Here is a 15,104-nt window from a genome sequence, read left to right on the forward strand (position 1 = left end):
TTCCGGATGCCCATTCAGCATCCACGTTTGTATCTAGAGCACACTTCTCAAACTTGGTTCACCCAGTTCCTCATGTCGCAGCAAAAGTGACCCCTCCTGCAGTCTTCACTGTATCAGCAAAGTGATTCCATCACTGCGGTGGCTCAGGCCAAACTCTGGGGTCATCCTTTACTTCTCTCTTTCTCTCACAAACATTTCTAGTTCATCACCAAATAATGTCAGCACCACTTAAAAAATGCACCCGTAGGGCAATCATTCCTCACAACCCACATCACCAGCTCTCATGGTCCTGGCCGCCATTTTGTCTTACCTTGGTAAACACGACAGCCCCCACACTGGGTTCCTTTTATGTGTTCTTGCCCTCTGTGTTAGTCTTTTCCACACAGCACTCATAGCGATTCATTTAAAATGTAAGTCAGGTCAGGTTACGCCACTGCCTGAATTTGCAATGGCTTCTCATTTCATCCAGAGTAGAAGTCTAAAGTCTTTTCCATGGTCTACAAATTTCTACATGACCTGTTCTCTCACCATCTCTCTGATTGTAAAGAAAATATATTTCTTTGTTTGCTTGTTTATTGTCTGCTCCCCTAACACCCACACACTAAATATAAACTCCAAAATGATGGAGACTTCGCTTATTCACGGCTATATATCCAGCTCTTAAAACAGTATCTGACATGTAGTTGATATTCAATAAATATTGCTAAATGAATGAATGTATGAATGAATAAATTTATGGATCATCCCAGATTTCAGCAAAATATTCTCTCTGCATCCCTTTCCACATCAGTGAGCTACCAAGGCAGAGCTCTGCTCTCTGTATACCTCACCAGATGGATACTAGATTAAATTACATGACAATGTCAGCAAAACACTCAATGGGCTTCTTGGAGAGAGAAGTATAAAAATAAGAAGTTATCATTATGCCATTAGTGTTATTACTACCAGTTTGGCTGTTGCTGTTTCGACTACTAATAGCCTGTGATCATTTCTATGATCCTGTCTTTCTCACTCCTCGTGTCCTTCTCCGAACCTCTTCTTTCTTTTTCCGATTTCCTTCCACCTTTGCCCTGTTCTGCGAACAGTGTATGAACCACCACAAGGTCAATGTCATTAGGGTGCCATTCACATCGTCCTCAATCCGCCAAAATAAACCTCTGCAGAATCTCCCCTCCCAGCCTCCGTCAGCGGAATTAGGAGAGGAAAGAGGAAGAGAGAACGGGAGCGTTTTGAGAAACAAAAGCTCTGAAGTCAGACTGCTCAGGGTTAAATGTGGAGCTCAATCACTTACTGAGTGACCTCCCTCACCCCAGTTTCCTCACCTATGAAGTAGGGATGTTACTTATGCTTTCCTCCCAGGAATGGGGTGAGGATTCAAAACGTAATAAGTGCAATTACATAATAAAATTAAATGGAAGTTAAAATGAATAAAAACAAACAAATAAACATGCACGTAATACAAATCAATGAACACAGGCCCTGGCACACTAGGAAGTGCTGGATAAATATTATCCACTGTTATTTCTGACTCCTCTGCCCTCAGTCCATGCGGCTGTCTTCTGGCTGGGCTGGACCACCTTCTGTTCTTCTACGTGTCTGCTTTATTCATGTCTTCTCTTTGCAGACGATGTCAAGATGGAGCACATTATTAAATAAATTTTTCATAGACGCACATTATACACACAGAAATGTATACATATAAATCACGTGCATACAGTGCTGTGAATTTTCACAAAGTAAACACACCCATGTGCTCCCATCCAGATCAAGAAACAGAACATCATAGATACCTCCAGAAACCTCTCCCATCTCCTGTCAGTCCCTTATTCTCCCTCCCCGAAGGTTAATGCTCTCTGAGCTACAAAAGCAACACATTTTTTTTTTTTTGGCTGTTTTTGACCCGTATAGAAATGGAATCAAATAGCGCATATTCTTTTGTGCCCAGCTTCTCTTACTTAATGTTGTGTTCATGAGATTCTTCCATACTGTTGCAGAAAAGAATAGTTTATTTTCCCCCATTTCTGCATTGTAGCCTGTCATATGAATGCATGACAACGTATTTATCCATTTTCTTGTTGATGGGCAATTGGGGCTATTTCCATTTGTAGGCTATTTTGAATAAAGCTGCTATAAACAGCCATGTCCTTTGGTGAACATAGATGGCATTTCTGTTGTGCATACTCCCAAGAATTATAATTTCTGGGTCACAGGGCCAGGACATACTGAGTTTTTTGTAGATACTGCCAAAAGAGTTTTCCAAAGTGGATGTACTGATTTATTCTCCCACAAGCAATGCAGGAGATGTTATAAGTAGTAAGTTTCCATTGTAAGTTTCCATGTAAGTTTCCATTGTTCCACATCATCACTCCTTGATGTTGTCAGTGTTTTTCCTTTGAACCAGACTGATTGTGGGGTTAGCATACTAAATTGTGGCTTTAATTTACATTTTATGAGGGCTAGAAAAGTTAATCACCTTTTCAAATGTTTATCTGCCATTTTGATATTCTTGTTTGTGAAGTGCCTGTTCATGTCTTTTACCCATTTTCTTGTCTTACTGGACAGTCTGCCTTTTTCTTGTTGTTTTTAGGAGTTACTGATATATTTTGCACAGGGTTTTGTTTTGTTTTTTTTTTTTTTTTTGTCAGATACATGTATCAAAAATCTTTCCTTCTACTCTGCAGCTTGTATTTTCATTCTATCAATAGCAGCATCTGATGAACAGAAATTCTTTTTTTTTTTTTAATCGAGAGAGAGGGAGAGAGTGGGGGATAGGGGCAGAGGAGGGGAGAGAGGAGAGAGGAGAGAGAGACAGAGAGAGAATCTTAAGCAGGCTCCATGCTAAGCATAGAGCCCGATGCAGGGCTTGATCTCATGACCCTGGAATCATGACCTGAGCTAAAATCGAGAGTTGGATGCTCAACTGATTGAGCCATCAGGTGCCCCTGGTAATTCTTAAATTTTAATGTGGTTCAATGTGTAAATCCTTTTCTTTATACCTACTGCTTGTTGTATCCTACTGAATAAAAATCAGCCTATCCAAGAAGCATGAGACAGTCTTCTGTCTTATATTTAAGAAGTTTTTTTGTTTTACCTTCCACCAAGAGAATATTATCCTTCCTTAGATATTTTTTTCTTATGACTCCTCTACCTAGACAGGCCAAATGAATTACTCCCTTTTCTGAATCTCCATAATGGTATGCATTACTTTCATTATCTCTATTATATTATATATTGCCTTGAATCTTATGTATTTCCCTGCCCTTCCTCTCTATCTCATCCCCACACTCCATTCACCAGATTATCTAAATTCTTCATGGTCGTCTCACTAAATTCTGGTCATGATGCCAGCTAAATAACTCTAAAAGTGGTTGACGCCAGCTAAGTAACGCTAAAAGTGGTCTGTTTTTTTTCAACCTCAACTGCTACCTTCATGGTCTGAATCTGTGACCTCTCATCTTCAGTACTGCAATAGCCCCTAATGGGTCATCCACCCTCAATCTACCCCGATCTAATTAATTGGACACATGACAGCCAGAGTGATCTTCCAAAACATCAATCTCCTCATGCTACTTCCTTTTTAAAAACCTTTCCATGGTGCCCATGACCCTCAAATTAATGTTCGAGTCATTAATGTGCTGCACAGGCCTTCCAGGATCCGAAGGATTATTTCATCTTTCTCACCACTGATGTCTCTGCTTTAATCTCTTATGACATTTTCATTTCCTCAAATGCTCCTTCATAGATACTCATTGTCTGCCTCCATATCCATGACCCTGACCTCTTCGTCATCCTCCAGGTCCTATCCTATCCATCTTCTCCGATCCCCTGATAGGTTAAGTCCCCATACCATTTGGTACCATGAAGCCCTCCTATTTTTCTCCACTACAATTCCTTATGCCTCTTTTTGTTTGTTTAAGCCCATCTTCTCTGATAGGGTATATATTTCCTTGGGACACAAACTGTTTCCCACTATATCCTTATGCCCACTTTGACCCAACACAGATTCTTCAAAGAAAGCTGGGATCTTTATTTTCTTCTGCAAGTGCATCAGGTCTAGGCTCATTTTATCCACATTAATGAACTAGCTTTTCTGTAAGACAGCCCTTTAGGTATCTGTAGACAGTCCTTTTGCCCCAAGTCAACTCTCTTCAGCTGTTCCTCCTAAGACACCGTTCTTTAGGAACACTGTAGTTTCTTAGCGTCCCTCTTGAAGTGTGATGCCCAGACCTGGCCCTAACCTTCCAGTTGTGTTCTGACCAATCTAGAATAAGACAAGGATGTCACCTCCTTTTTGGTGGATAACATACTTATAATCATGTAACCAATGGTAGACCTGTATTTTGGAGGACTGAAGCTTATACCATAACTGCTCGTTGAGAAAAGGAATTCAACATGAGGTGTGAAAGTCAGTATTTAGAATGAGAAAATTCGGGGACCTACATGGTGAGGGAGCCCTGGACCTTAAGCTTCATTAGCTTCATGGGAAATCAGCCTCTTACTGGCCCTGAGATCTTAATACCTTCCTGGTAACTAACATCTTGTTAATCCCTTCTAAATTTACTCCAATTATAACTCACAGGTCTCTCCACTGCCAACACGCACAGCAGGGTTATCAAATGCAGGCTGGAGCCAAGCTTCCTGGACTCCAACACTTCTCTCACTTCACAAGGTCACCAGTAGGTATCACAGGAACTTTAATAAGTTGATCATCCGGGCACGCCCAAGGCAGATCTGTCTTATGTACTTTCTTATCAGGTTAGTACCAAACCCACTCATCCACTCTTTTCTCTACTAAAGGAGGTAGGGTTATTCTCTGTGTGTCTGAGGTTTGGTTTTGTTGTGTTTTCTTTTAACACTAAACCACTTTTTTGGCCTGCATTTCCCGGAGGGGTTTTCAATTCAGTGCTCCCAAGTGACTCTACCAAGCCCTCCCTGTGCCATTTTCCAACCATCTTCTGTAACAGGAGCATGAATCAAAGGATTGCCAAGGAACTGGAATATAAAAGTCATATTAGGCTCTGCTTAGCTCCACCTGCAAATCTCAGCTCTGCTTTCCTCCCACTGACATTCAGAGTCGCCTTTATCAGACACCTTTCTAGAAGGTCACATTTTTAGTCTGCTCAAAGTTAAAGCATGCCATTTTTTCCCCCCTAACTATAAAGTTAATACATGATCGTTGTGGAAAAGTTAGAAAAAGAACTGGGAAGCCTAAAATAAATCATCTGCAACCTAACCATCCAGAGGTAACCTCTTTTAACATCTCGGCATATTCCCTTGCAATATTATTTTTCCTTACCCTTTCGCATTGTTAAGATCATGCCACACATTCAGTCAGACACTACCCATTTTTAAATTAACACTATATCAGATCGCTTTCATACATTCTTGGAAATTCTCATAAATAACATTTTAGTACCTGCCTAATATTATGTTGTGTGGATACTACATAATTTGCCTAGTCCTCTCATGTGGAAAATTGAGATTTTTACTTTTTTTTTTCCATTATAAATTATGCTTTTTAAAACAGCACTATCTGTACTCAAAGCCTTGTAATTTTTCCTTATAATGTCCTCACCTGTTCATGATGAATTAACAAGGGTAAAATTACTATTTTAAAGGGTATCTTTTCCTTAAGGTCATAAGTATATCTGGAGCCCCTAACATAGACCTGACATAAAACAGACACTAAACAAATACACATGTTGAAAGATATCAGCGAAGTAATCCCATAACTGTTGCATTCTTTTTTTTTTAATTGTTGCATTCTTAACTAGCAGTGCCTGAGTGTCTGTCTCTGAACACCCTGTCAGCATTGAGTGTTCTCATTTATAAACTCTGCTGAAAGCACACACACACACACACACACACAAACACATATGTACGTGTGTATACATATATTAAAGACTACAGACGACGAATGAATAAGGAGAAAGAAGATTACGTAGAACCAAAAATTCTATAAAATGCTCTATAGCTCTTGGAATTCAAATAACACCTGCCAAAATACATTGAAAATCAAACACAATAATCTAGGAAATTCAGACAGCAAGATATGAAACTTTAATATATATTAGGTCTGGAGCATCTATAAATAACACTGTTTAGACATTTTCATCGAAATAATCAGATAAAGCTCCCATTTTCATACTTTATATCTGAAAACTAATTAATAACCATGAATTTAATGTCCTGTATATGTTAACATTTTTAAAAGGCATCATGTCCTAACTGTCCTAAGTTCCATATTTGTAGTCTTCCTTGGTTTCTCCGTCTTGCATCTTTGTCTTTATTCTGCCTCCACATCATGCCTCCTCAAAATCCCAAGGCTCCCCCCTCCCCCTCTCTGGTCTCCAATTCCCACGGGCATCCTACCTTGAAGGTGCAGTTTGCTCTCCGTGCTTTGCAGAAGGACGGAACTCACAGAGTCCAGATTGTCATAGCTGTTACAGCCCAGAGGCCCAGTGCGTGTCTCTGTGACCTGGAGTGCACATCAAGGGTGACAGGTGTGAGACAGGTGCCCTTGTCAGAGACTTGTGAGACAGGGCCCCGCAGAGTCAGCCCTCAGCAGAGCAAAGCCGGCAGAGAAAGTCTCCTGGCCTGAGCCAACGGCCACTTCCTGGGCACCTCGCCTGTGGCAAGGACCACACTTGGGCTATCACCAAACAGGCATCAGGATAGCAAAGCAATCGAGCACGCAGACGGGACCCATTCCCTGGCTCTCGCTTCACAAGGTCACTCTACGTATTATATGAATTAATACGTTGAAGCACAATAGTATATTTCAAAAGCACGTGCTTTAGAATCGGGAGAACCAGCATGAAATCGTAACGGGGCCATGAATTTGCTGTATGACCTAAGGAAGTCACTTACCTTCTCTAAGTTTCTGCGACCTGAAGCTAGTAAATCCTTTCCAGGAAGGGTGTGAGACAAGACACGACGGGTTTGAGTGCCTGACGCTTCGCACATGTTAAAAAATGGGCATCGTAGGGGCGCCTGGGTGGCGCAGTCGGTTAAGCGTCCGACTTCAGCCAGGTCACAATCTCGCGGTCCGTGAGTTCGAGCCCCGCGTCAGGCTCTGGGCTGATGGCTCAGAGCCTGGAGCCTGCTTCCAGTTCTGTGTCTCCCTCTCTCTCTGCCCCTCCCCCGTTCATGCTCTGTCTCTCTCTGTCCCAAAAATAAATAAACGTTGAAAAAAAAATTAAAAAAAAAATGGGCATCGTATTACCCTAGATCTCTATAATCTGTGATGAGTACATATACACTATTAGGCAAGAACGATGAAATTATCTCCGTTTTCTAGAAGATGTTTTATAAACTTGAAGTAAGCATGACTTAGGATGAAAAGAGGCTTCTCATCCCTTTAGCCTTAACTTCCCATAATTTCACAAGATCATTTATGGGCGAGTTTTGAGGTTTGCATCCAGTAAAGACACAGCCTCACTTGTCAGGAATGGTGTGACCTGTGACACGGCCACGTGACTCTCCAAACGCCAGCCACGCCTTCCCCCAGCTGCAAAACCCTCCCTTTCTCAGCCTCAAGGTCCCATCTATAAAATGGTAGCAATACATTTACCCACCTCAACAGGTAAAAGAGATCATATTTTTGAAGCCTTTAGCACTTAGGAAACTATATAAATGGAGGGTCTGTGAGTCATGTTTTTTAAACCATTTATTCTGTGTGTGTGTGTGTGTGTGTGTGTGTACAAAATAATAACATAGTTGTTATCGGTTGAGGCTCAAGACGACCAGTTCGTTCTGCTAAGGATGCCCTGGGCAAAAAAGCTACCAGCAGAACTTCCTCACCTGGGTCAGCTGCTAGTCTTAAACAAAGCTGGCGATTCTAGCCAGCTGGTCTTGAGGTAGCATGAGAAATGGCAAGCGCAACAGCCAAGTCCCAGACTGAGTGTGGAAGACAGTGGTACTGTGAGAATGGCTCCTTGAGTGGCCTCTGGGCAATTTCTCTGAGAAATTCCTTGTAAGGAGGGAGGCTGCATTTCCAGGGTGCACAAAAGAAGATTATCTTTCGACAGAGCCTCCACATCTCAATTCCACATCCCATCCGGGGGGGGGGGGGGAGAACCATTCGGTGATAATGAAAACCAGGCTCTTGCTTCGCTCTGACTCTGACGGCTTCATAAAGATCTGTCTTTCTGTGCCGAGCTCCCTAACGACATAATCCCCCCAATGGAGGCGATTCTTCTGGGATAAGCTGGCTCTTTGTTTGTCGATCTGATTTATTTCTCTCTTGCCTACCTCCCTCCTAGGAACACCCTCCCTCATTTTTTCTGTTGGCTTGGTCAATTTCTAACTCCACTGCCCGAGTCTCCCTCAATGCCTTCCCCCTTACCCCCTCCCGCCTCCTGCTGCCCCCCCCCCCGCCACCCACACACTTTTTCCCCCAGAGATATTTTTGAAAATCTTAATATAAGGCTTGGTCTGTAGAAATTGGATCGAAGATTGAGATGTAGAATGCAGGTATAATCTGGTTTAAGAAAATGTGAGATGCAAAAAATCTGCACTGAAACCGTGAGAAAAACTAATCCTTTATATCAAAATTCACCCCCCATTCTCTTTATGAAGGTAATTCCTGAATTTATTGCATTTGAAATAGAATCTTTTTTTTTTTTTAATTCCTGTGATCTAAGGCACTGAATTGAAAGTCTAGATCCACTCTAGTCAATGTGGCTATTTAAATTAACACAAATTAGGGACGCCTGGGTCAGTCGGTTAAGCGTCCGACTTCGGCTCAGGTCATGATCTCGCGGTTCGTGAGCTCCAGCCCCACATCGGGCTCTGTGCTGACAGCTCAGAGCCTGGAGCCTGTTTCAGATTCTGTGTCTCCCTCTCTCTCTCTGACCCTCCCCCATTCATGCTCTGGCTCTCTCTGTCTCAAAAATAAATAAATGTTAAAATAAATAAATAAATAAATAAATTCACACAAATGAAATGAAATAAACTTACAAACTTAGTTCCCTGGTAGCCACATTTCAAGGGCTCCAAAACCCATGTGACTAATGGCTACTGTCTTGACCATAGATATAGGGCACTTCTAAGATCTTGGAAGGGTATATTGAATAGCACTGGTGCAGGGGAGTATGGGTCAGCACATGACAGATGTCCTTTTTTTGTAAATAAAACTTTATTGGAACACAGCCACACCCATTTGTTTGCATACTGTCCATGGCTGATTTTTGTGTGACAGCTGCAGAGTTGGGTTGTAGCAACATTGACCATATGACATGCAAAGCTTGAAATTTTTATTACCCGGCCTTTACAGAAATAGTTGAGTCCTGGTCCGGAGACGAATTTTAGTCCCTGTTAGGGTATTCTAGCTGTATAACCCTAAACAAAAAGAGTCTTTAGCTCTTGGACCTCAGTTTTCCCATCTGTAAAATGGGGAGGGGTGAGTAAGGGAATGGAAAACACAAATGTTTAAATTACTGGGGCGCCTGGGTGGCTCAGTCGGTTAAGCGTCCGACTTCGGCTCAGGTCATGATCTCGCAGTTTGTGAGTTCAAGCCCGGTGTCGGGCTCTGTACTGACAGCTCAGAGCCTGGGGCCTGCTTCGGATTCTGTGTCTCCCCCTCTCTCCACCCCACCCATGCTTGTTCTCTGTCTCCCTCTTTCAAAAATGAATAAACATTAAAAAAAATGGAAAGAATTACTCATCAGGCATCTGTAAGCTGCCTCCTGCTAGCTCTATGACCCTGTGAAAATCATTTAACCACTGTAGCTTTCAGTTTTTTCACCTAGAAAGGGAGTCTAAAAAATCATCCACACGGGAGAACTTTAAGAGCAAATGAGAAGATTGTTGATTATTATGCCATGACCATAGCCAGAGCTGCCCCAGTAAATCAGTGCACGTGGTCACCTCAAAGACAGTGCTCCTGATCTTACAAGGCACTGGACTGCGTCAGTCAGGGGGGTCGGCAGGGGGCGCTGTTCGCTCTATGGCTGAAGCCAGAGACTCTATCTGCCCACCTGCTGTCAGAACACCCGCGTTGCAGTATGGCTGTCTAAGAACCTTCAGCCCAGCCCCCCTCAAGCCTACCTTGATTGCCCCAGTTGATATCTGGATCTCATGCAGCCTCCTCATGGTGCCATCACGGTCCACAAAGTAGGACGATGCCAGCTGGTGCAGAGCTTCAACACTTTGAGTGGCATTCCCTGACTTCCTGTCGAGGCGACTTTTGTCCATGTACATGGTCAAGGCCTCCTCCCCTGCATGGAAAAGGAAAGAAGTTCAGGGAGGGACCCTATCAAGCTTTGGGGGTGGGAGGAAAGCCACCAGGGGCCTGGATGCTGAAAAGAGCCTTGAACTTCCCACTAATTTTGCCCAAATTCCCTTCTGCTTCTGAAAATCAAGAGCATAGTGAAGGAGAAACAGTGCACAGGTGGCTGGAAGCACCCAATTCTATCGGGACAAGGACCATGGAAAGACCCTCAGCTGTTAAGTCCAGCCTCTACCAACCCACCACATACTTCTCACCGGTATCATCTCCTCTTCTCCTCGAGGCTCAGACTCTCCCTCTGTAAAATGATGGGCTTGCCCTAGATGGTCCTTTCCTCCTCCTCACCCAGGTCCTCCACTACTCACTCCCCTGTCTTTCTTTCCTCCTTCCCTTTCTCTCTTTCTCCTGCTGCTGCCCCTTCCTAGACAGATGGATACATGGACAGATGAACAGACGGATGGCTAAAGAGGTAGACAGACACAGAGAGAGATAAGACATTGTTTAAAGGCAGGGAAAACTGCACGCCTAAAAGAGGGAAAAAACAAACTGTCGGATCAGTGAAGTCAGACACCATCGATATTAACCAGCGCCCTATCCCTTGTACAGAAGCCCTGGGCTGGGCTTATAGTAGATAATAAGTAGGTAATGCACCAGTGTTTTTTTAATTCCATCAATAAATATTCTCATTACCTCCGTAAGCCAGGCACTGTGTTTCTGTCAGTGGAATGGACAGGAGGTTACCTCCGGAGAGGAGGGAAGGCGGCAGGAAAGTCAAGCACAGAGAGGGGAATTCGAGAGAAGGAAAGAGAGAATGGGGTGGAAAAACAGAGAGCGAGAAATGAATGCACAGACTCATGTATTTTATTCCATTAAGTTTTCCATAGTAACACGTGCATAGATTACTAACAGCACTAATTTCGGGCGCCTTCTATCTTGGATAGCAAGACATTTCATCAGAACTTCAGAAAAAAGCATCCAGAAACACCTGCTAAACCAATCTGACCATTATATGTCTGGTTTCACCTCCTATGAACGGTGAAGTTGGGGATGTTTCTTAACGTCTCTGTTCTCAGCTTATTCATTCACAAAATTAGGGGAGGACTGGCACCTACTCCATAGAGTGATTAAGAAGCATAAATTAGTGAATACTTGTAAGGTCCTTCCAGCAGGGTCTGGTTCGTTGTAGTAAGCAAAGTCGTGTAGAGTCGTCGTAAAAAGCAGTCTCCAGGGGCAAACCTTCCTGGACTGAACTACCTGCACGAGCAGTTACTTACCATCCTTAGGCTTTAATTCCTCCATGGGCAGAACTGGGGATAGGGTGATCATGGGATTAAATTAGCTAACTGCATAAAGTACCTGCACCCTGCCTGGCACATGGTGAGTACCATGGGAGTGTTGATGACCGTTACTTGATTACTGAAAAATAATTTTTTCTTTTTTTTTTCATACATGTTCATGCAATTGCATGAAGTTTATCCTGCAATAAAATAGGATAGTCAGAGAACAACAGTCTCAATGCTTTCTGAGGACAAAAGTCTGATATCTAAGATAACTGAAATTTCTTGAGGATGCTGATTGCTTTTTGAATTTAATAGACACAAACAAACAAACAAACTTGCTTTCAGGACAGTGATTATCCTAGGGGGGGCACACAGTACTGACCCACAGATTAATTCCTGTGCCTCAGATCCCTCCACGACTGCTTCTAGAACTGAGTTCCATTGCTGTCCACGGTTCTCCACATGCACCCTCCAGTCTGTTCACTGCTGTCTCCCTCTATGAGCACCGGTCAAACCATTCCCTCCGTCTCCATGATTTATTGCTGCCAATTTCCTGTCCTCAAATGCTTCTCTCTGCTTAGAATGCCATTCTGTCCCTCCCCTATCTGACCGTTGAAATCCTATCCAGCTTTTGTCACTTTCTCTTACCCCTCCTTCCTGCAGGGGTAAGAGACCTGGAATACTCCTATACATTCCTCAGAACCCACTGGGGCATCACCTTTCTGGTGACCTTCTCCCACTACACCCTGACCCCAAGGGAGATGTCATCACCTTCCCTCTTTCACTCTCTATCATGTCCATTCAGTTTAGCTCAGCACGCATGTATTGAGCAGTTTGGTAGGCACTGGGGTGACAAATACATAAGACATTGTCCTCGTTCTAGAGTCACTGAGTGACTACAAGTATGCTGTCCAATACGAGAGCCACCAGACCAGGGTGGCTTTTGGGCCCTTGAAACGTGGCTAGTCCAAACTGAGATGCACTGTACGTGTGAACTCCACGGTAGATTTCCAAAATCTTAAAATGTAAGAAAACGATATAAAATACATCATGAATTGCTTATCCCATTGATGACACGTGGAAATGACAATATTTGGGATATGCCACATTAAATAAAATATATTGTTAACATGATTTCTCCCCTTTCTCTTTTTACGTTTAAAGAAGTGGTTGTGAGAAAAATCTAAAATGGCTTATGTGGCTCACACTTCTATTTCTAATTGGTCAATGCTGGTGCAGGGAGACAGAGACATAAGGGGACCATTTCAATATACCAGACGGACAGCAAAGGTAGAGGGATACAGACAGTGGAATGCAGCCTGGAAGAAGGGTGCCTGCCTCCCTGCTGGGAATGTGGAATGACCCTCTGGTCTCTCCAGCTGCCTCCTTGCCACTCTCTAGGGATGTTCTATCCTGCACAAATGCGCCTTGTTCTCTCATTGTTGGGACTTTTCTTTTCTTTGCTTTTTTTTTCCTCCTGCCTAACTTCTACTCATCCCTCAGATGTCACCTACGGCAACACCTCCTCTGGGAAGCCTTCCCCGAATCCCCCACTCTTAAACGAGATCAAGAACTCTAACCACGTGCTTCCTGTCTCTTTTGTTTCTCTTTTATTTTATTTTATTTATATCACCTATCACATTTCCTGGTGATCGCTTGCTTAATAGCCTATCTCCTTCGTTAGAGGAGAATCACTGTGAGGTCAGGGAGTCTGTAAGAGGCTGCCATCATTTCACTGTCATTGTCCAGCCCAACGTGGACCAGTATCATGTGCTTAGCAAAGATCAGAGTGCTTGTGGCTGAATAAATATATATGGAAGTGATCTGATTCTACAGTGTTTATTGTGCGATGTCTCTGCCTCAACCACTAGACTGAAATCTCCCCATGAGAAGACTCATCATTATCAAAATTAACCTCTGGGTTCCACAAGCCTAAACGTGAGTTCAGAGTAAGACACTCATGTTTGCACCTTCCCATGAAGGCTCGCGGGTAGTGCAGGAGGACATGATCTTCTGTCCTTTGGACTCCACAGCGACCTGGGTAGATCTGACATAAAAATGACCTTATATACAATTAGACAATGAATTCGAGGACGGTGGGCGGTGGCCTGGTGGAACGAGGACTCTATGGATTCTTTCGTAATGTTCCCAACAAAGAACAGGTGTCCGGGTATCCTGGGAGGGGTAAGTGGATGGATGAATGGATGGGTGGAGAGGTGACTGAATAGATTGATGAATAGATAGGCGGGCGGAGAGGTAAATGATTAAATACGTGAATGTGCTGGAAGTTAGAGCACATTTACAGGAATAAATATTCCAAGCGCAGGCTCTCCAAGGAGCCCGTGCAAGAGAAGGTACAACAAGCCCAGCTCCCTTTGGACTGAAAACTGGCAGAAGCAAGCCTTAGATCAAGAGGGGTTAATGGGCTTCTTGCTGCATTATTAAGACTTAATTTCTTGTTTATTAAGAGAATGCTCTGTTTAGAGTTGCTTTCCCATTTGGGCATTCCTGCAAATTGCCTCTTCACCCCACACAGGCCTTTCCTCTGTGTCTCTGGCCTCCAGGGGATCTGCCTCACTCTGTCTGTACCGCAGCTTTCGGAGGGGAACACAGTGAGACTCAGCCGCGCAGTGGATGGGGAGGGGGCGGGAGCCGATCCTTTCACCTTTCGAGTATATAGGGGATACCATTCTTCGCTGGGGGAGGAAGATGTCTGGATTTGGGACCCTCTGGGGCCTCTCTCATCCTTTCCTGCTGAGTCCCTGTGACTTTACCCTCAGCCTTTCTCTCAGCCCAGGGAAGCTTTCCGAAAATGCAGGGTGGGGAATAACGAATATACACACAAACATACACACGCATCCAAAAACATAAGCCCTCCCGCATGAAAAGACATTCATGGAATCTGCACACATTCACAAACGTGTGCAACCTCACACACACATATGCGTACATTGCACCTATAGGCATTGAGCCCATTGTGTCTGCAAGTGTGCACCACATATGCACGGACGTCTGCGTGTAGGTGAACTTGCATCCAAGTCTAGGTGGGGATTTGTGCGTATCTGTCGATGGGGAGGCATGCACCCCCATTCGTGCCAATTTAATCACGCGTATCACTCAGGCTCCCAGGGGTTTCCTCTGGTCCAAAACATGATCTTCAGAGGGGCTAAGGGAAAATGCTATCCTACCCCTGCGTCCCCATGGGTCATTCCAGACCAGTTTTCCCCCTTACCACCTTCCATGAGGAAATCACTCACACCAAGTACTTTATGAGATGAATCAAGTTCACCAACAACCTGAGGAGCCCAGGGAAGTGCCGTGTGTCAGCCCTCCCACTGGCTGCACGTCCTCTTTCTCACTGCCTTTCCTTCCCCTTCTCTCTCCCTCAGGAGCCAAATAAATGCATTTACTTGTCCTACATGTGACAGTTTAAGAATCATCTTTTGTTGTCCGAGTATGCCCTTAGGAGCTCACCTGACACCTCCAACAGCTTATCAGAAGGTTTCTTCTAAATGAACACGGTGTTCTTAGGAAAAATTACAGAGAATAACATTTTCTGCACCTTCTTGTATTTAGGCAGGAAAACTGATATC

General features: G+C 43.7%; 1 protein-coding gene across 2 annotated transcripts in view; it reads right to left on the minus strand.

Moving 5' to 3' along the window:
- Positions 1-15,104, minus strand: part of BRINP1 (BMP/retinoic acid inducible neural specific 1) — a 176,920-nt gene that overhangs the window by 47,332 nt on the left and 114,484 nt on the right. For both annotated transcript variants that reach the window (XM_045470399.1, XM_045470400.1), the window contains exons 4-5: positions 10,051-10,220; positions 6,373-6,478 (exon numbers count right to left, since the gene is read on the minus strand). In XM_045470399.1, the coding sequence (XP_045326355.1) occupies positions 6,373-6,478; positions 10,051-10,220 (276 nt within the window). The remainder of the gene's footprint in view (positions 1-6,372; positions 6,479-10,050; positions 10,221-15,104) is intronic.

This window comes from Leopardus geoffroyi, chromosome D4, assembly GCF_018350155.1.
Source record: "Leopardus geoffroyi isolate Oge1 chromosome D4, O.geoffroyi_Oge1_pat1.0, whole genome shotgun sequence".
In the NCBI taxonomy this organism is placed as follows: domain Eukaryota; kingdom Metazoa; phylum Chordata; class Mammalia; order Carnivora; family Felidae; genus Leopardus; species Leopardus geoffroyi.